This window comes from Panulirus ornatus, chromosome 42, assembly GCF_036320965.1.
Source record: "Panulirus ornatus isolate Po-2019 chromosome 42, ASM3632096v1, whole genome shotgun sequence".
NCBI lineage: Eukaryota > Metazoa > Arthropoda > Malacostraca > Decapoda > Palinuridae > Panulirus > Panulirus ornatus.
The window spans coordinates 4,365,001-4,387,039 of record NC_092265.1 but is presented as its reverse complement, the minus strand read 5'-3'; the positions used below and the strand labels follow the sequence as shown (position 1 = coordinate 4,387,039).

General features: G+C 45.4%; 1 protein-coding gene across 1 annotated transcript in view; it reads left to right on the top strand.

The window, feature by feature from the left end:
- The window catches only part of LOC139761852 (uncharacterized), a 62,052-nt gene extending 49,924 nt beyond the window's left edge, over window positions 1-12,128 (top strand). The window contains exon 3 of the mRNA XM_071686385.1: window positions 10,772-12,128. Within this exon, the coding sequence (XP_071542486.1) occupies window positions 10,772-12,109 (1,338 nt within the window). The 3' untranslated portion in view covers window positions 12,110-12,128. The remainder of the gene's footprint in view (window positions 1-10,771) is intronic.
- Window positions 12,129-22,039: the final 9,911 nt, after the last annotated feature.

Genomic DNA, 22,039 nt, shown 5'->3' with positions numbered 1-22,039 from the left:
TATAGGTTTTGTTACTATATTAAAGACCATCTCTTGTCACCAACCTTTACCAGGAAGGTTTCTTTCTTACTCCCTTCCTGCTGGAGGACAGAGAGACCTGTTGCTTGTCGCCTGCATACCGACTCGTGGACGGACATTCCACTACCTACTCTCCACCCTCTTTGGCTCAATGCTACCCTCTGTGACGTAACACCATCACCTCCTCGCCCACTGTGATTTAGCTTCACCTTCTCCTCCTTTTCCATGGCCCAGCGTCATCATCTCCCCCACTCCCCTGTGGCACATAGTCACCCTCTTTTGCAGTCCCTGTGACCCAGCATCGTCATCTCCCTACACCCACCAGGCACGACCCTCTCTTCACTCCCTTTAGCCTACATCACCACTCCCTACTCCCTGTGGTCCAGCATCACCATCTCCTCTCTCCCTGTGGCCTAGCGCCAACGTCTCCCCACTCCCCGTGATGGACACATAATATTGGCGTAAATCAGGAGGAGAAAGTGATGGCCACAGCAGGCAACAGCAAACAATTTTCTTCTAGATAATGGAGGAGAGAATATAGAATACCGTCCTCTCCCATAAACACTACGATTTATCTAATATATATAGTATATACAATAAAAAAACGTAATGTATATAATGCACATTAATCTTGTTTCGATTAAAGTGTTAACACGATTAAAAGTGGCCCGATTTATAAATGTTTGTAGTAATGATGATGGTAATAAAGATGATTTGTATAGTTCTTCGCTCACTCTATTACAGAAGTTTCCCCCTGCGACACCCCATTCATCGTGGCAGTCCTCTGCAGTACAAGTTTCAAATGGCCTCAACCAACCAGCGTTAAGTCTCCCCGTAAATCTTAATCTGCTCCCCTAAATGCCTACGTTTTGTCTCGTTTTCTTTGCTCATTAAATCCGGACGTTCCTTCAGCACATTTGCTGCAGATATGTGACTGTCTGTACTGTTGGCATGACGGTAGGGGAGAGATATAGTACGTGTATACAAATCTATCAATTAATAAATCTATTACCCTAGTGCACATGTACCTGGAAGTACAAATCAATAGCATTTAAGGCTGCGGTAATGGACATACATTCCTGGCTTTGGTAAAGCACAAAGAAGGCTCAAATATTACAAATTTCCGTGGCATCAAATGGATTGTCGTCTGAGGAAAATGGAACTTTCCTCTGAACTTTTCCCGATCTTCTAAGCAGTCAGGATGATGACGATGATGAAATAAGAAATATCCTATGCAACCAACTGTTCCATTCAGCTGTCTTCTAGAGTTGGATGGGGTCGAATCCAAAGTATAATTCAACTATAGTTCAACTCTACTTAGCCAATGAATTCTCGTCATATGAGAAATCTTTCGTGTATTCTCTTGGCTTCTAGTTTGGCTTATATAAATCTTCTTTGCAATTCTGATATTCTTCCTACTATCAACTGCTCTGTCTACTCCTCCCTTTCCTTCATCTCTGTCTCTCTGTTTCTCTTTCTCTTTCTCATCCCCGATTTCCACTTCGCTGCAGCAGCAAGCCTGATTTTTCTCCATGGCTCAGAGAAAACCACGTAAGCTTGAGACAAAACTTTTCCTCGAAAAGTTTCCTCTGTCCACCTGACTACCGATACAGCTGCTGCTGCTGGTGGTGGTGCTATTGATCAAGAAACGACATCACCACCTTCGCTGATGCATCATGAATATGTGAGTTACACCAAGATATACTTTTTCTACGACTGGCTTATCTCTGTGAATGAAACGATATATTTTGCCTAATGGCTCAGATGAAAGTACTGATTCTAAAAAGCCAAGACTTAAAAGAGAAGCAGGAGGACTCATGGGCTGAATTCAATGAGAGTATTATGATTATTCTGATACGAAATGATTAAAAGATTAATACGGGTGAGTTTCGTGTTCTGAATGAAATCACAATAATATTCCAGAGGGAGAAATGAATAAACAGAACAACACTCGAGTATGTGAATATCATTTAAAGTGAAAATATCACATATCAAAGAAGGAAACAAATGGTTTACATTCCATGTATGCTAATGGGGAGGATATTCCCAGGGCACGAAAACTGCGCGATAACAAGGGATGATAACGTGTAGGTAAACATTAGACTCCGAGGCGGCTAGATGAGATTGTGAATGTCTCTCTCTCTCTCTCTCTCTCTCTCTCTCTCTCTCTCTCTCTCTCTCTCTCTCTACCTCCGCCGTATGGGAAAGGCAAGTTGCCAGGTAGGTAAGGAAAGATACCGGTGTGATTACCGAAAGAGACGAAGGAAAAAAGCTATCTATATACATACAGGCGCGTGCACGGAGTGAGAGAGAGAGAGAGAGAGAGAGAGAGAGAGAGAGAGAGAGAGAGAGAGAGAGAGAGAGAGAGAGAGAGAGAGAGAGAGAGAAATGAAAATTAGGATACCACGATCCTCTCAATAATCAAAAATATACTTAGAAATATCTGTATAATGTAGTGACATAGAAAAGAAAAACGTGGAAGAACAATATGATATGATATAAGCCTTGAAAAGTGGGTTGTGGGAACCCGCCTTTCAGATGGAGAGATCAAAGCCGTCAGCCTCAAGGTGGGTGAGTCTTTACGACCTTGTTAATCAACTTCCTCTGCCAGGTGTTATGATACGGCAGGAACATATCTGATACACTCGAGCAATGACGGAGAGGGGGTCTTATCCAGACGTTGGCAAAATGTATCAAAAAAGATGTATATTGTATTATCGAGATAGAGTGTAAATGTAAGAATAATATTGTATTCTCATACCACATTTCCGTCAGTCGTGGTCAGGGGTATATCAAGCTCCTCGAATTTGGTTGTCCTTTTTAGATGGTAAAGCCAAAAAGAAAACGGAAACGAAGAGAGAGTTTGAAAACGTCTTGTGGTGGAAAAGGCTCATGGAAGCATCTTAATGACGCGCGCGCGAGCGCGCGCGCGCACACACACACACACACACACACACACACACACACACACACACACACACACACACATGGAGTCCGTTAATTCTGACAGGGGTTCCTGAAGGGGATCAAAACCTTCAACAACGTGGAGGTGAATCCTACCCGCTCTCACGCCAACATTTCTAAAATCATATGCAAATGAATTATATGCAAATGTTACCGTATATCTTAAGTGATAAAGAACTCATACAATACAGTAGTAGCTCTGTAATAAGACATACTGACGATTAATCATTTTCAAGGTGAAATTTCGGGAGAAAGATACATTTTTCTTTATGAAGTTACATTGGTCACTATGGTCAATAATATAGATGATGTAATAATTGGTTAAGTCATGATGTAACTCCTTAACCATGTCGTTGTAATGGAATTAATATGTTGTCGATAAAAGACGTCTTAAGTTATCAATATCTTCATCTATATCATAACATAAATCTTTACCTTAGGAAAACCATAACTTTTCTATCCCTGTAAATTTTAAGAAATTAATTAAACTCTGGGCTAAAAAAAAAAAATAATCTCAAAGATTCTTTTCTCGAAAATTGGCGAATTAGTTACGTAAAATGAATTAAATGTAAATATTTGATCGTGTATCAGTCAGGCTTCGTCACGCGCGCGCGAAAAACTCTACGGTCGTCGCTTGCCACATTTCACTTACCGTTAGCGCTGCAAAACACTCTACGGTATTGTCGCGCCATACATCGCTTACCGCGCACAAGAGGGGTAAAAAAAAATAAGTCCCGGGCTCAGCAGGAGTCATGGACTTACTTCAGTTCCTTCATTTCTACGTAACACCAGAGCGCAGGCACTTAACCGCAGGGAAAAAAAAACACGTAAAGGAGAGGAGGAGGATTTGTGCACTGGGTGAGGATGGGGATGCTTAGGGGAAGGTCGGGCGGTCGGCGAATAGAAGGTGGTGAGTCGCGCGCCCGCCCGCACGAGCAGTGATGAAGATGCAACTGGCCACAGATGGGTAATGGAAGATGAATATATATTGATATTCTACCGTAATCAGCAGTGGTGAAAGAGCACTGTAAGGGACGCTACGGATGGATCATAAACCTGCGCAGCAAACATGTATTGAGCGACTTAGAAAATATATATTTTTTTCTTAATTTCGTGTATATATATATATATATATATATATATATATATATATATATATATATATATATATATATATAGATAGATAGATAGATAGATAGATAGATAGATAGATATAATAATAATAAAGTACAGAACATATCTGTATAGATTCACGCGGCTCCAGCAATCTCATACATGAGAGTTGGTCATCTATCATGGAGATAACACAGAATATAACAATTCGAAGTGACGATGGATGATGATGATAAAACTGCTAAGAGACTACGATCAAACACAAACTATCCATCTGCATAACACCAAAGTCTAAAATATGAAAACCATATCAGGAAAAGAAAAAAAAAAAAAGGAAAGAAAAAATCCCTGGTGAAAGTAGACGTTGGTGACCCAACCACCCGGGAGAGAGATCAAAGTTGTTACTCACAAGGGAGGCGTTCCTTTTTTTTTTGGACCTTATTAATTAACTTCGTGCTGACGCCTGAATGATGAAAATAATATTTTCCTACACCGATGCCGCGCATGCGTACGAGCGAGCGAGAGACTCGAAGTTCCCTATAAGGGGGAAGAGGTGGATCTTGTCTGAATATCAAGAAAATGAAAAGAAAAAATGCAGAGTATAACATCTATGTATATGATGACGTCGGAATTCGGCAGAAATGTAAAATGAATGTTTATCTTCATTTTCATATCCAGCCACAGCTTCCCCTCTGTAATGTTATGAGGAGAATAGAACATTTCGACGTAAACTCTGAATCGTGTGTCACTTTACAGATGGTAAGAATATTATTTACTCATACAAAAGACCACAGTTCTAAGACTCTTTGAGCAGGAGGAGGAAAAGGAAGAGGAGGAGGAGGAGGAGGAAGAGGAGGAGGATACGGTTGAAACAGATGTCGAGTAAAAGCATATGAATGAAGACTGGACACTGACAAAAAAAGGTACGAATATTATCTAGGGGGAAAGAAGCTAAAGGAATGTGTTTCAGAGAGAGAGAGAGAGAGAGAGAGAGAGAGAGAGAGAGAGAGAGAGAGAGAGAGAGAGAGAGAGAGAGAGAGAGGTGGCAATAATTACGCCTTCCCTTTAGTTTACTTTCTGAAGGAAAAGTTTGAAGTTTGCTCGCGCCTAAGTTAGTAATTTTAGGTTCATCAGCATTTTTAATCACTGTGGTTGGCTAATACTCCCTGAATACTCGTTTGTTCCTTCATTATACAATCTACATGGTGTGTAAAAATTCACGAAAAAGAATAACATTGCCGTCAACCAAAATTTTACCTTTTTCGCAAAATTCAGACAGACAGGTGAAAATTGGTCGTAATTGCATAATTAGCTTTCCATTTTTCAATTATCTATATTAACAGCTTACATAGCCTGTGCAATATTGTGGTTATATATTCGGTTATATTGACGGAAATTATATTAAAAGTAAAATTAAATGAGATTTCCGTAATGATTTCAATCTACCAGATTGAAAGAGACCACACACACACACACACACACACACACACACACACACACACACACACACACACACACATAATGAAACACTCATTTATCATGGGTCCCCAGGAACGTACTGATAAGTAGTTACAAATAGTTAATTACACACGCAGGTCAAGGTGGTTTATGGTGATGGTGGTGAGACGTTTGACCTCGAACTCACATCAAAAGCCTCACTTCTGCTTGACTAACGAAAGAGGACACGCCCGTGAGAGCACAGGAAACATGAGATCTAAGTGATATGGAGGAATTGCTTTACTAGGATGAGAGCGTTTGGAAGTCGGGCTTTAGCTGGGGGGGTTGAGAGGGGAAAAGAAGGGAGTGGGAGGGTGAAGGGTAGGAGGAATGGCTGCTGACCGTCTGCAGACACATTCCCACAGGCAGTTGGCGGCATCTAAGTGCTGGAGGAATCTGTCATTATCATGCAGAACTCGTGTATATGTGTGTGTACCTGGAGTTACCTATTTGTACTAGATGGGAGGGAGTTTGACACTCTTGGAGTTCCATCTCTTGAACCTTTTTTTATAATCATACAAGATTTTAAACTTTTCTTTGCTCTCTGCATTTACTGTTTTCTCAATCGGTGTGTTTGTGTGTGTGTGTGTGTGTGTGTGTGTGTGTGTGTGTGTGTGTGTGTGTGTGTGTGTGTGTGTGTGTGAGTGTGTGTGTGTGTGTGTGTGTGTGTGTGTGTGTGTGTGTTGGTCCCTTCGTCATGTCCTCCACACACTGTGAAATTCGTGATGAAATAGTTTGTCGTGAACCAGTATACTTTTTCGTCGTTGAAAACTGGTTTAGTTTTATGATTTGTTTTCTATTGTTCAGATTAGTTTAATTGATAGTGATATGGTGGGCGATATTGTAGTCACATTTATATCATTGTTGAAATATGATGTCGAAGACCAGAATGAAACGACATATGTATATATACAGTGAATTCATATAACCAGATTAAAGGTATCTACACAGACAGACAGACAGATAGACACAGACACACACACACACACACACACACACGAGTGCGGAGCCCCCACCTCGTACTCTACAGGTAGGTAGACAGAGCGTGTTATATTCTCCTGATCAGGACCGCAAGTGACAGTGATTAATGAAACAGACTCGATGCTTCTCTCAGTAAGGCACGCGTCAGCTGGGGGGCCGCGCTACGCGGCTCATGTCGTCGTCTCGTACTTATAGAAGCCTCGGATTATATACGTTTCTGAAGCTCTGAGAAACGACACTTTATTTTTTTACGAATATTCTCTCTTTCCTTCACTATTCTGGCAACTTTTGGTGATGTTCTCCCTCGACTTCAAGAGGCGCTTGAGTCACTATTGTGACGTGTATCTATCTTTTCATCTGTACTAAAAATGGTTCCAGTTTGGAACACAGTACATCAAAAGTTCTGTATTAAACGGCTCAAACGGAGAAGTCCTAAATACGATTTAATACGTCAGTTCACTGGTACCCATCTGACTGCTTCTTTCTGTCACCTGAACCATCTTTTTTTTTTCTTCTTAATACGATAGTCGAGATGGCACGGACAACTGAGGCTCTAATGAAGGCCATCTCATTAACGCTGTAGATATATATACCTTAGCTTGAGCCAGGTACCTGTTTCAACGACCAACCCCTAGAGGTTGATGACGAGCTGGGTTGACTATGGACCGACTGCCGCAACCAGGATTCGAACCCACGCGCTCGACCATGGGCGGACAGTGAATGCGTCAGAAACGCTAACCGTTACACCACGGGGATTTCATCAAGAAATTATTTGAAATCTTCTTGCTCATGTCTCTGCAATCCTTCTTCTTCATCTGTCACTCCCAAGCAGATGTTGGGGAAAACTTGGAAGTTTAGAGAACTCTCAGTGTCTCATTGGAAGCTTAGAGAACTCTCAGTGTCTCATAAGCCTGGGGTTCGTTAATCTCGACCAATGAACTGAGACGAGACGTTATTCTTTTTACCGTTGACAAGCATTTCCTAATTCAACTGTTCAGTGGGAAGGAAAATTCATGATCTTCCAACATTCATCATTTCTCCTTCATATTCTACAGGAATGCTTCGGACTGGGTAACCCCTCGAGCGACATCGCTCACAAACGAAATTACGCACAAGCTAATTAGAAATGCAACTTCAGGCCAGTGCTAATTACCAGATGATCTTCACAGAGGCGGGGGGAAAAAATAAATGGCCTCCCGGCTCTTGTTAAATGGTTCAGTCTTTGTGTACCTTCATTGTCTGACGAGTTTTACCAGAATTTTACTAATATTTTCCATAGGGCAAGACTCCCTGCGAATGGTAGAGGATTATTAAATCCATTGTGACACAGGAACGACAAGGGTATCATGAAGGAAGGAAGGAAGAAGGTACATATGTGTGATTAAATTTGTCGAACACGAATTTCAAATGTCGACGGCCGCGCCTCACAGCGGCAGTCGACTGTGAATTCCACGGAAAGTTTTTTTTTTTTCAAAAGAATAAAGTCAATACTTCTACGAGAGTTGTGGCGAAGTATTCGGCTTGACCGTGAAAAAATGCGTCAAAGTTGTGAATTGTTATGGCAGTTGTATGATGTCTTTATAGGCTGGTTTTACGTGAGAGAGAGAGAGAGAGAGAGAGAGAGAGAGAGAGAGAGAGAGAGAGAGAGAGAGAGAGAGAGAGAGAGAGAGAGAGAGAGAGAGAGGCGAAGTTACTCTTAGGTGTGGTTGATCTACGTACGATAGAGTAGGATGGTAGATGGCGCAACCGTGTCTTTCAGATGATGCAGGTCTGTCGGATCAAGTCAGGCACTGCTGGCGGAAGAATCGGCACAGTCGGTGAACTGTGCAGGAGGAGGAGGAGGAGGAGGGGAGGAGGAGGAGATGGAGGAGGAGGAGATGGAGGAGGAGGAGAAGGAGGGAAACGCTTAGAATAAATGAAATTACAAGTGGCGTTCTCATATCTGACGAGTGTGGTAATATCCGAGTCTGAATTGTGGGTTTTCTTAAGAGCAATGGACGAGATGAGGTACTTGGCAACCAATTTCATTATTTCTGCCCATCTGGTAACCAAAGGATGTCAAGGGCACACTGGCGCAAGGGGAAATGGTAAGAGATTTCCAGGAAGCTCACTTGATGGAAAATGTGTTCCAGTTTTGGACGGAGGAGGATATATTGCTAATGAAAAACGTCGAAGATAAGAACAGCAGTAATGAAAGATCGTCCCCTGGAACATCAAATAATAATGTCTATATTGTGTCTTTCCCTCTATCTTTTCCTCTGTCCAGGGTCGGTCTCGTAAAATGCACCGTATTATCCAGGATCTTCCACGACCTTACCTATAAGATTAAGACGTCTGGATTATAGAATCATTTGGATTCTATTCTTTTTTTTTTTCTCTCTCTCACCAGCATCAGACTTTCCCTTCCTCATCTTTCCATTTATTTTACACTAGTGATGCCACGTTTTTCTGCAGTGCTCTGGAGGAAAGAAAAGAAAGATATACACCTAAGCTTTCCTTAAACTGTTTCTGAACGCCTGATGAATGTCCACCAGTATATGCTGACTCAGAAAATGGGAAGATCTTCCTCAATATCAAACGTGACCCCCAGCTGAAGTGCAGACGATGACGCTTGAGTATCGTATTGAACCTAGCAGAAGCCGGAAGTCATGACCGTGAACTGTTTTGACCTTCCCGTGGGAGGTAAAGGTGTTGACCTTAGGGGAAACGTAATCGTCCTGTCTACAATACTTTACTGACCACGAACAGAACTGGAATCAATCAGTTTAACATTTTACTTTCACTCGGAGATTGCAGTACATTAGTCTAACAGTTTAATGCCATTTTGGAGGACTGGAATCAATTGGTCGTTGACAAATGGCAGCCCAAGAGCAGGAGACATGAATCCTGCAAGTCTGATGCATCTTAGCTGCCACTCACCCCTCTAATGATGAAGGCTAATTAGTCCAATTAGCGTCGACTTCTCATGTTCTCCTGCCTGGCGTAATAATGAGGCTGGCGTGGCCTGCCTAGGTTGTGAATGTGGGTGTAATAATGATAATAATGATAATCTTTTTTTATGCCTAATTGCCCTCCATTCTTTAGCGAGAGAACGAGAAAAAAGAGTAATTAATGGTATCATTTGTACGCAGTTTAATGAAATATGTTCCGGATTACCTTCAACTGCTCTTCCAACTCTTGTCTTGTTTCAGTACCTCGATGACATTGTACAGTCGTCAACGTTGGTAAATACATCTCCCATTAAGATTCAAGCTGTCATTTCGAGTCATAATGATATATATTGTAATTACCGTGAGTCATACCATCGAAATTACGTTTTCAAGATCACTGTTAGATGTTGAAGTCTGGTATTTTTTTTTTAAGCAAAAATGATATAAGATTTCTTAGTTTTTTTTTCATTATCTTGAATTTTTGATTGACAACTAGATTTATCGTTATTTTTTGTATTTTTCTTTATCTTACTTTTTCGTCTTCGGTAGAATCTGGTGTCCAGAAATGAAGAGTGTGTCTTGGATGTAGTCTAACGTGCTGTAAATTAGTAAATATAATTTCTTTTTCATAGTTTGTATTTCTATTTATAACTCCTAAAATTCTGTTGCCGTTGTTACAGGCAACTGCGCATCGCCTGGCGTATTATGGGTCATTACTGAAAATCGATCATTGATCACCGCTCCACAGCCGTCAGAAAATTATCTGGTTTCAGCAGGAGTATTGGAGGCGTGGTGGGATAATTCTGGCATAATGCCACTGATTGGTTACTAGAAAGGGATGGTGTAATCAAAAGGGATTTGGGATTCCATTGCTGATGTAATAGAAAGGGAATTACAATTAAGGTACAGTACAAAAGGAAAATAATTGTGATACCAGAGTTGGTATAACATAAAAGGAAATTGTATCAGTGACGGTATAATCTAAAGAATTATCATACCAATGGTATTATCAACATGATAATGCACCAGCATAGCACAAATGAAATTTGATTATAAATTCGTATTCTTTATGATATATTTATGTGCTGAAATTATTCCTACGAATTTTTATACGCTTGAAGAGACAAATGTCATTTACGTACTCAATATATCTACACCAAATATGATGTTGTGATTCATCTTACGTTTAGGACTTTGGTAATTTGGCAGCTAATTTCCCCATAGCTTCTCAGGCCCAAGTTACTAACTGTTCCACGTTCTTTTCGCAGATGAGACGGGCATCATACTCGCTGCTGGACCAGAACCCTCCTCCCCCGGTTGACTGCGAGGCTCAACCTGGGGACGCCCTGCTCACACCCGAGGAGGAACCTGATATACCCAGCTGGGCCAACCTTAGGGCCAAGATCCTGTCCTTCACCCGAGGCCGCAGTAAGAGCCCGACCCTAAAGAGTCCCGGGAGCAGGAGTCCTACCTGTCGCAGTCCTACTGGTAGGAGCCCGGCTTCCCGCAGCCCAGCCAACAGAAGCCCAACCGTTCGGAGTCCTACCGCATCGAGCAAGAGTCCTGCTAGTAAAAGTCCCACGTCACGGTCCCCTTCTGTCCGCTCGCCCACCAGCCAATCGCCTAATCGCTCTCCCACGAACAAGTCGCCGCCCCTGAGATCTCCCACACAACGGTGGCCGCCGACCCAGGGATTCAATAAAAGAGGTTCCTTCTCTCGCGGGTCTTCGCGGGAGTCCCGCGGGTCGTGGGAGTCGCCGACGGGGGTGCTAGAGTTCACAGACCCTCAGCAAGCGCGTCGCAACTCTGGTTCGAAAGTGAAACGCTGCCTGAAGAAGGCCTTCAGTCTCAGCCTAGAAGGACAGGAAGGAGAGGATGTCGAAGATCTCGGCAGCCCTGTCGGCGTCACTGTCGCTCCTGGTGGGCGTAAAGTGAAGCTCAAACTCCGGTCGTCTCCCGTGGAACAGGTGATGGAGATGACCCAATTAGAGGAGGAGGAGAGTGCCGTAGCGGCTGCCCGTCGTGCTCGCAAATGGTCGTATCACGGCACGGCCAGTCCCGTGTCTCCCGTCGAAGCCCCTAAACGCCATTCCTTCAGCACTGTGTCGGACCGCGCTGGTATCGTTGTGAGTAACAACGATCTGGTATCGCTGCTGAAGCCGACACACCGCCTCACACCTCCTGGGTTGCCAGTGCCCGAGGACGCACCTCCAGTGCCACCTACCCTCCCTAACCCCCGTGCTAGAGGGCGTTCACAGAGCATCGCCGTCTGCTGGGACAATCAACAGAATCAGACGAACAGTGCCAAGCCCGATGGCGACGGACCTCAAGTTCCCATCACGATTCGCAGAACAGACTGCGACTACATAGCGGCGCCCCTTCTAGCTCAGAACAACCCGGGTCTGGAAGCCCCCGAGGAAGAGGACGAAGACGAGAACGATAAAGATGGGGACGAGCCAGAGAGCAAGCTCCTGTGGGACTCGTCCGGGTCCACGATCGACGCGGGGCTGCTGGGTTCCGTGATCGAACAGTACCTCAAGACGACCAAAGAGGAGGATGACGTCGGGGATGTCACTTCCTCCCTGACCGGCCTACAGGTCAAGTGACGTCCAACTCGTCACCTACAGTACCAGGTCACCACGGTGCCACGTCGTGCCTCATGGTCGGACCAAGAGCCACAGGTCTCTCCATTGTCTCGTCGGGCTTCCGGGTCTGACCAGCAGCTCCAGGTCTCTTCTCTCTCCCGTCGTTCCTTCGGGTCTGACAACTACCTGCAGGTGGCAGCTCTCTCCCGCCGTTCATCTGGGTCCGACCAACATTCCGAGGTCGCCTCTCTATTACGTCGGTCATCTGGGTCAGATTATTATCCCCAGGTCACGTCTCTATCACGCCGGTCATCTGGGTCAGATTATCATCCCCAGGTCACCTCTATATCACGCCGGTCATCTGGGTCAGATTATCATCCCCAGGTCGCCTCTATATCACGCCGGTCATCTGGGTCAGATTATTATCCCCAGGTCGCCTCTATATCACGCCGGTCATCTGGGTCAGATTATTATCCCCAGGTCGCCTCTATATCACGCCGGTCATCTGGGTCAGATTATTATCCCCAGGTCACGTCTCTATCACGCCGCTCCTCTGGATCGTCCGACCAACACCATCGTATCTCTCCAGCACGTCGCCATTCCGGGTCAGACCAGTGCCCCCAGGTCGTCTCCCCGTCACGCCGCTCCTCCGGCTCAGGTCAGCAGCCCCAGGCCACATCTTTATCACGCCGTTCTTCCGGATCGGACCAGTCGTATCAGGCTACCTCTCCATCACGTCTCTCCTCCATCTCCGACCAGTACCCACTCATTTCCCTCTCACGTCGCTCGTCGTGGTCGGGGCAGCGCCCTCAGGCCACGCCTCTGGTTCGCCGCGGCTCCCTCACCGACATCTCGAGCAGGAGGAGGAGGGACTCCCTTCGCCTGGCGTGCCAGGGAGCCAACGGGAGAATCCCCACATCGTCGAAGGACAGGCGCCGTGCATCAGGCGGCCCCAGCGACCAACCGAAGGAGACACTGACTCCCTTCGACCGCTTGTGGCGTCCTTCTCTATACGCGATGGACGCGCTCTCCCTTTTCCCAACTCTGATTAACTGCTTCGTCTTCGACGACTCTGGATGAGAAGGCTCGAGTGCAGGAGAGACTGTATCCCTGGCTGTCCTGCAGTCGGCTTAACGTTTAACACACACACACACACACACACACACACATGTATATCATATATATATATATATATATATATATATATATATATATATATATATATATATATATATATATATATATATATATATTGTGCATCCCGACTCACAGGTATAAAGTAGACGTTGGGAGAGGTCCTCGTATCAAGAAAACAAGTAAATATGAAGAACGCAATAGAACACTTAAAGAACAATATAGCATTCTCGCGTTATTTCATCACAGATTAAAGTCAGGTCATGATATCGCGTCATGACATCATCATGCACGCTGACATGACGTCACTGTGTCATCACTGGCATGACGTAACGATGTGATATCTCGACTTCGACCTCAGGGAATGACGGTAGCGGCATGACGCAATATCAGGCAAGGTTACATCGTGCGGACATCATGTATCACGTGGCTCAGCTATCATAGATCTAACGCCAGATACGAGACTCTAATGTGACGTGGAATACAACAGTCCGACGTGATATACAACAGTCTGACATGACCGTATGACCAGACGTCGAGACGTATTGCTCCCCACAATGCAACCCGACACCACCACCATCCTTCCCTCTGCTGGGGTCCTGGCGAGCGAGTGACCAGCTCCTGGCCAGCCGGGAAGCCAATACCCCGCCGTCTCCTCCAGCAGGAGTGACGTCACCACGGGCCCAACTGTGATTACTAAGGTCCAGGAAATTGGACGAGAGAGCCAATGTCCCCCGTGCTTATTGGGTCTGGGATCGATCCCGGGGTCTGGTAACGGCAAAGGCATCGGGTGTAACCACCTCGCCACGCAACTTTTCGTCACTCTTCTTTACTGAAGACTAACGCTTGCTACACACTAACTCTCCGTCTGTCTGTCTGTCTCCATCTTGTTCCAAGACCTGGTTTGGGCATGTCCAAACAAAAACCTTTGGCGCTTATGTCTCAATCTGACGGAGGGAAGAGGAGCCACAGAGGAGCTTCGCTAAGGGGACGCCAAATGATAATGCGAAGGGCCACATGGACTAGTGTCGACTGGCGTGGTGAGGGTGGTGTGGTGGCCGGCGTGGTGAGGATGGGGTGGTGGCCGGCGTGGTGAGGGTGGCGTGGTGAGGGTGGGGTGGTGAGGATGGCGTGGTGGCCGGCGTGGTGAGGATGGCGTGGTGGCCGGCGTGGTGAGGATGGCGTGGTGGCCGGCGTGGTGAGGATGGCGTGGTGAGGGTGGCGTGGTGGCCGGCGTGGTGGCCGGCGTGGTGAGGATGGCGTGGTGAGGGTGGCGTGGTGGCCGGCGTGGTGAGGGTGGCGTGGTGAGGGTGGCGTGGTGGCCGGCGTGGTGAGGATGGCGTGGTGAGGGTGGCGTGGCACGACTACAAGCTTTACGGTGACAGTGATGTGTTGAACTTTGATACAACAGTCGAGTTGACAGACGACCAAAAACCAGGGAAACAAAGTTGATTCTTCCCCCATACTAACTAGCTTAAACATCTTAACTCTACCTTGGAGGGGAATACCACAACCATAACACAGTCACTAGGGCTTCTCGATGATCGCTGCTGCTGCTGTTCCCCTGCAGGAGCTGCAGAACCTGGCTGCAGTCAAGTATGACAAGGGCAAATCATCGCACCCACCTTCCGTATATTCATATTGGACGTCAGTAGAGACAATAGTCATTACAAGTTATTCTCGCTATTGCCTAATAGCATCAGCTACGATCATTAGAACATTTACCTGCATAACGAAGTCGTGTGGTTAAGTGTACTTGGGATTGGGTTATAATCCGAGGATTAGAAACGGACTTGTTGATGCGAGGGCACTCAAGATTAGTCGTCCAGTTACTCCCCCAACAGGTGATCTCTGGATGATCTCCAGGAATACAGTCTCTCCAAGTTGACATTTTTGAGGATTTCCCTTACTACTTCCTCCTTCGTAAGAATCTATGAACTCAGACACTAAGCAGGAGGTGAGTATGAGAACTCGGACCCGCTGCTAAAGCGCGCGACTGGCAGAGGAAGCGACACCTATCTTTCAAAATCTTATTTGTCTTCGTGGGCCAGATCCTGTTGTTGATGTTCTTTGTGCAGTGTTAGTTTCAGTGTTGAGGATGTCTCTCGGCACTCGGGACATCAAGCCTGTGACATCATGTTTTGGCAATAGTGCTCTCTTCTCTCGCGTCGTCTGTCTGTGATGAGGTCCTTTTCCTGGTACCGTGGTTCATGCTTCTTCCTGACGTCATAGCCTTGTAGTGATGTCAATTCTCCCCCCCCCCCCCCTGGGCTGATGTCACGGTAGTGAGGACGTAAGTCGCTGATGATGATGATGATGAACTACGATGACCCTTGTCTTTCTGTAATCACCTCACACGTCTCTTGCTTGTGTCAGTGTAGCCCCCACCCCTATTCATACTGACCTTAGTGTATGTACTCCTACATACATATATGTACACATCTTGTAGAAAGATAATTCACGACCATGGTATACGTATGTCAAGTGTGATCTCTCTATATAACCCCAGACTTTCAATATCTTCAGAACCTCGTGAGAAAAACCAAGACTTTCAATGTCCTCGTACGTACATTAACATATGTATTTGTATATTTTCTTTTCACACTTGGTGTTTCGTACGAGACCCGTAGGCCTCGATCTCTTTCAGGGGTTGATGATATCAGATTTCCCTGAGCTGTGTACACTGAGCTGTGTATACTGAGCTGTGTACACTGAGCTGTGTACACTGAGCTGTGTATACTGAGCTGTGTACACTGAGCTGTGTATACTGAGAAATAAAACTGTAAAGTACTCACACTGACGTTTGTTATCCCAGTCATAGATCAGGTTTCCCTAGTATCAGATTCTGATGCATTGGCGAATCCTTGAAGGCTTTGTCTTTTCTTAGGAAATACGTGGGAAGTCCATCGGCAGGATGAACTGAATTTCTCTTTCTGTCTCTTTCCCTCTGTCTCCCAGATCCTCAGATACATATTTGCACTCAGAAACAACGCAGTGGTATTTCTATTTGCTTCGAAATCTTCTGTCGCCACACCAGATACACACCATCTTCGTCGAGGAAAATATGTCTATATCTGCAAGTTCCACTTGAATATAGGGACCATCTGACGTGTCTGTCTTTACAACGCTCAGGAACCACAAGATTTCAAACTTCCTCTCAAAACTTACAACCAAAGAAACAGACTCAATTTCCATAATAGTCACACGATCTCCTCGCAATGCATCTAACCACAAAGCAAACTTATTCAAAGGAATACAAAGTTCGCTGGGTTCTGTCGAGGTTGTTTGTGGTAGCGGGAGAGTCTCAGAAACTTGAAGAAAACTCGTGTGGTAAGTGTAGACGACGAGCATACGAGTGATTGAAAGAGTTGCCCTTGTAAATTTTGAATGCAACTAGGAGAAAAATCATGTCACTTGTTAACCTCTATATGTATGTCTACATGTTGGAGAATGTTTTCTTCTCTTAACAATGGTTCTCGATCGTTAGAGTTTGTCCTTTGTGGTAAATGCAGATGAAAAAGAAAACAGTTTAAGATCTTTGCCATGATCTCGTTGTCTTGAACCAAACCACTGCTTTCCGAAATTAATTGACCACTTGACTGGGTAATGATTCTCATGCTTTTAACGTAATGAACAGATTTCTCTCTTATTGTCAACATATACTTTGACTATTTCTTTATCTCTCTACACAAATGCATGTAACTATATCACATAGTGGAGTCACCGACTAACCTAACCTCGTGTTCTTTACCCTCGACATCACACCAAACTGTACCCACCATATCAATCATGTGTCTGCTTTTCACCATCACATCTTCTCACAAATCTAAATTCGATGCAAGTTCAGCTAACTCTCATCAAGCCTCACTGGCTGTCAGAGGAGTGGACTAGACCATACTCTCCCTCCTTCTCCCTTACGATTATATCCCAATGTATACATTTTTCAATATCCTCTATTGCCTCGTCCTCCTTTCCTGCCTCTCTCACATGACACATCTTCATCCACATACGAACAACGGTGAATGAATAATCGAATTCCACCCGGCCTCCTACCCAGCCACCGTCCCTCCATCTCCTGAAGATGACAGATGAAATTCTCAAGTCTTCTGTGAAGCACCGCTGGGCAGCCCCTGTGGAATCCTGTTATGGCCAGTTTAAACATTCCACCCTGCCTGCCTGGCTGGCTGGCTGCCTGCCTGGCTGCCTGGCTGGCTGCTTGGCTGGCTGGCTGGCTGGCTGCTTGGCTGGCTGGCTGGCTGGCTGCTTGGCTGGCTGCCTGGCTGGCTGCCTGCCTGGCTGCCTGGCTGGCTGCCTGCCTGCCTGGCTGCCTGCCTGCCTGGCTGGCTGGCTGGCTGCTTGGCTGGCTGGCTGATGGCTGGAGGTATATAATGGACGAGTTCTTTTCATAGCTGGTTAGCTGAGCCTATGTGAAGCTTCCAGACTATAATGAGAAGTGTGTAAAGAAGGTAAAGACTGGGAGTATGGAAGAATGTAATTATCCCAATGAAAAATCATTCATTAAGAACTTCGTCATACCATTAGGATTACTAAGGTATTAGCATACCATTAGAATAGCTATAGACCATTAACGAGCATCATTATATCTGCAGGAAAATTTGATCTTCCATTATCTGCGGTAAGAACGTGAAACTGGTTCACTTCACCATTATCAATGGATCGTCATACCATTATGTTACTTTTAGACCAAGAACAAAACATCTCCATGCCATTAGATCACCTGTACCTCATTTACTAGTTCGTTACCATATCATCAGGTAATTGGAGACCATTATAAATTCACTGTCATTGTTAAGCCATTTTAAAGACAATCATACAAGTTGACCTTTTGAAAACATTATCTACAGTGTTACCACACGAGGAGGTCATTTCCACACAGTATTGCCAGACCAACACCACACAGGGGACTCGTTTGTAAACCAATCAGGTAAATTCCTCCTTAATTATTTCTTTATCATGCGCGTTTGAAATTTCCCTGACCTGCCTGTCAGCCAAGGCTTTGGAAGCAGCTGATGTGCTTCGATATCAATGAGACACTCATAACCAGTCACCAAGTCCTACCAGGTCAATAGATACCAGGTTTGAGAGATGAAAGGAATTAGTCAGATAAGCGAGACAATACAGTAAAGAACTTAATATTCAATTCTTCAAATATCCTTCATTCGCCATCTGAATCTCTTGGCCTCATTAGTTGCCTTTTAACTGGCAATTTACTCCTGAAGAATTTATGGTAAAGTTCTAGACATTGTTTTCAGTGTGTGTGTGTGTGTGTGTGTGTGTGTGTGTGTGTGTGTGTGTGTGTGTGTGTGTGTGTGTGTGAGTGTGTGTGTGTGTGTGTGTGGGTGGGTGGGTGTGTGCGCCAAAATATGAAATACTCTGAGATGAGAAACTGTGGATTAGTGGAATAACTCAAAATAGCTGAAAATACAGGATGAAGCACTAGTTTTATGAGATTTTAGAAAAAAAAGAATGAAAGAACACCGAGTTGTCCCATCTATACTTAGCTAACTGTGGGAGGGAGGGTCAGGCGAGGTCACACCAGGGTTGGTAAACAAATTAGCGGGTGGAGGGAGACTAGAGAAAACAGAGAAAGTGGAAAAATAGAGAAATTAATGGAGAAATGAACTCGGGTACCACATCAAAAACAGAGTCATGCAGCTCTTGAAACTAAAATATCTCAAATACGATCCATACTTTTTATTATTGTCCGTTGAAAGTGTAAAGGAGATCTAAAGGCATGTGCAAGGTATCTGAGCTCAGGAGAAACTCGTACAAGGGGACTGAATTCCATACAAGGATGGAGGAGATGGTAAGGCCAGAGCTGGGTGAAGGCTGCTCTCGTATGACCAGAGCTGGAGGGAGAAAAGGCTTCTTTCACGACGGGATCAGAAACCTCCACAAAGGATTGGGTCATATGAATGGATGGAGAGGATAAAGGATGTGGTACAGAGGCGTGGTGGGATTAGTCATATGGACAGGAGACGTGTTGGGGTGGCATGGATAAGGTAGGAAGCTGCTTCCTGGACTGGGCAAGCCAGATGGACAGCGAGTTTACTTTTAGTGATTAAGTTGATGGATGGTATACGGGTGTGTTGAGAGAGTCTGATGGACAGCATGTGTGGTAACTCTTATGTACCATATGGAGGAGGAAGTTCTATACTCGTGGAGCCTCATCTCTTGAACTTTCTCTGAATATCATACGAGTTTTTAAATTCCTCTCTGCTGTCAGCATTCACCATTTCATCGCTCGGTTTATCTTTTTCCATTCATCCACCTCCCTTACTCCGGTAGAGTTCTTCTTTACAACTTATTTTTTAAGTTATCTTTGCATCTTTCGAAGAACTGCTCACTGTTACGTGTATGTATGTGGATAGATGAGTGAGGTAGTGGATAATATGACCGAAATGGATAGAGGACAGGGGAGGGAAGGAGATGAATAGTGGGGCAGGTGATGGCCAGGGGTCGTCCATAAGTGAAACTGATAAATGGTGGGGAGGGGAGAGAGAGAGAGAGAGAGAGAGAGAGAGAGAGAGAGAGAGAGAGAGAGAGAGAGAGAGAGAGGAGGGATGGAAGGGGTGGATGTGTGAGGACATCACAGGAGGACCTCCCCAGCAGGAGTCCAGCTGGGACTGTCATGGTCCAGAGGAGGGAGGACTCCGCTCCTCTACATCCAACATTCTCACAAATGTACTTCATATCGAGGACTCCCAGCGACGGCTTTTGTGTGTCAGTGTGATAGAATAATGACGTCTCTCTCTCTCTCTCTCTCTCTCTCTCTCTCTCTCTCTCTCTCTCTCTCTCTCTCTCTCCCTCAGCGGTGCGGCATCGTGAGACAGGTGGCGTGGCTGAGAGAGAGAGTGTGAGGTGAGGGCAGCCTCACAGCGCAGAAGCTGAGATAACCTGAGCTCTGGGAGCTACGCACAGCATCGATCGACCGCGGTCATACTGCTAAATCTTGCAGGCGACCTTACCTGTCCAGCCAGGAGGCAGGTGGCGCTCACGATGGGTACCACGACCTTACCTGTCCAGCCAGGAGGCAGGTGGCGCTCACGACGGGTACCACGACCTTACCTGTCCAGCCAGGAGGCAGGTGGCGCTCACGATGGGTACCACGACCTTACCTGTCCAGCCAGAACTGTCAGCGTTACTGGCCATGATTTTTCAGTCGAACGAGCTGAAGGTTAAGACGGTTGGTTGTCTATTACCAATGTCCTCGGGATCCCTACTGTTGGAAAGAAGTTTTTCCACCACATTTACTGTTGGAAAGAGGCTTTTCCACCACATTCCTATTTCAGCCTCTGTTATCTAACGTTATTTCCGGTTATCTAACGTTAAAGCGTCTTTTATCTCAAGTTATTTTTCCTGAAAGACGATAAACAGAATGATCCTTCTAGGGTAATAGAGGCACTGAGAGACGAGGGGCCTGGAGCCCCCTCCTGCACCTGATGACGCCGACGGGTTAGCTTCCTCCTATCAGGTCAGGTCAGGTCAGGTCAGGTCAGGTCCCCAGATACAAATCCAGCCGCGGGGGTCGCCAATTACCTGCGTAACTCGGGTCTAAAGCTTCACCTACAGCCCGGGGTAGTGGAGGGGTGTCATTGCTTATCTAATATTCCTCAAACGTTCGTTCAACAGGTCTTGAAAATGTGATCATAAGCGAGACGAAAGCTAATCACACAATCGCAGGAGGAAACAATGAGAAATTAATCAGCCTGTCATCAAGGACAGGTTATCACGAACGTCAAAAAAAAAGGAAAATTATTGGGAAATTACACTGATGATGCCAGAAATCAAGAACCAAACTAGAATAACAGAAAAGTTTAACTAGCAATCTGCATCCTGGAAAAAAAAACTTATTACTTTCGTGGCAAAGTAAGACGTGAAGCACATCTGTGCTGGTGACCAAGTGTGAAATACAGGAGGGGAGGTTAGTCCTCGCATGTACGTACACACACACACACACACACACACACACTTCCTTAGACCCATCGCTCCAAACGTTCTTTAGGGATGTGTGTTAATCTCCCTAAAACTACGTTGTTCTTCATCCGTATCGATACATGTTAACCCCTGACGCTCCTGCAAAATATATACCCTGCTTTTGCCCACACAGAAATTCTTTCAAACATTGCGCCATTTTAATGTACCTGAATCCACGAATTCCAGCCATCCGCTTGGCCAACAGCGTCTGCCATCGCCCTTACATCAGTAACACCACAATCACTTCGCCTGTGATTGCTGCACGCTACGAGCAGTGCCAACAGACCCCAAACTGTAACAGTTTCCAATTAGTTTCTCGCTGTATTTGAGCTGCATGCATTACCTCGGGGAGATAGATAGATAGATAGATAGATAGATAGATAGAGAGAGAGAGAGAGAGAGAGAGAGAGAGAGAGAGAGAGAGAGAGAGAGAGAGAGAGAGAGAGAGAGAGAGAGAGAGAGAGAGGCAGAAAGGGGGAAGAGAGAGAGGGAGAGAAAAAGCGTGTGATTCCACTCTCCTGATGTGTATATGACTTTAAAAGCTTCTGTTCCCCCAGATCTCCGGGTCTTTCACTTCTCTTCCGTGCTATCCCCCCCGACCTCCTCCCCCCCCGACACTGGCTCAACGTGTAATATCTCCAGGGGAAAAAGGAACTGGCCATTTACCCGTCAAGTAACTTGCCTCCAGCCATATCTCCTCATAGTCTGGCGCGGCCACCATCAACACCCAGGTCCTGTGTGTGTGTGTGTGTGTGTGTGTGTGCCTGCTCGTTCACATCCCAGCTTACTTATGAGATATTTGATAGGTCTCTCTCTCTC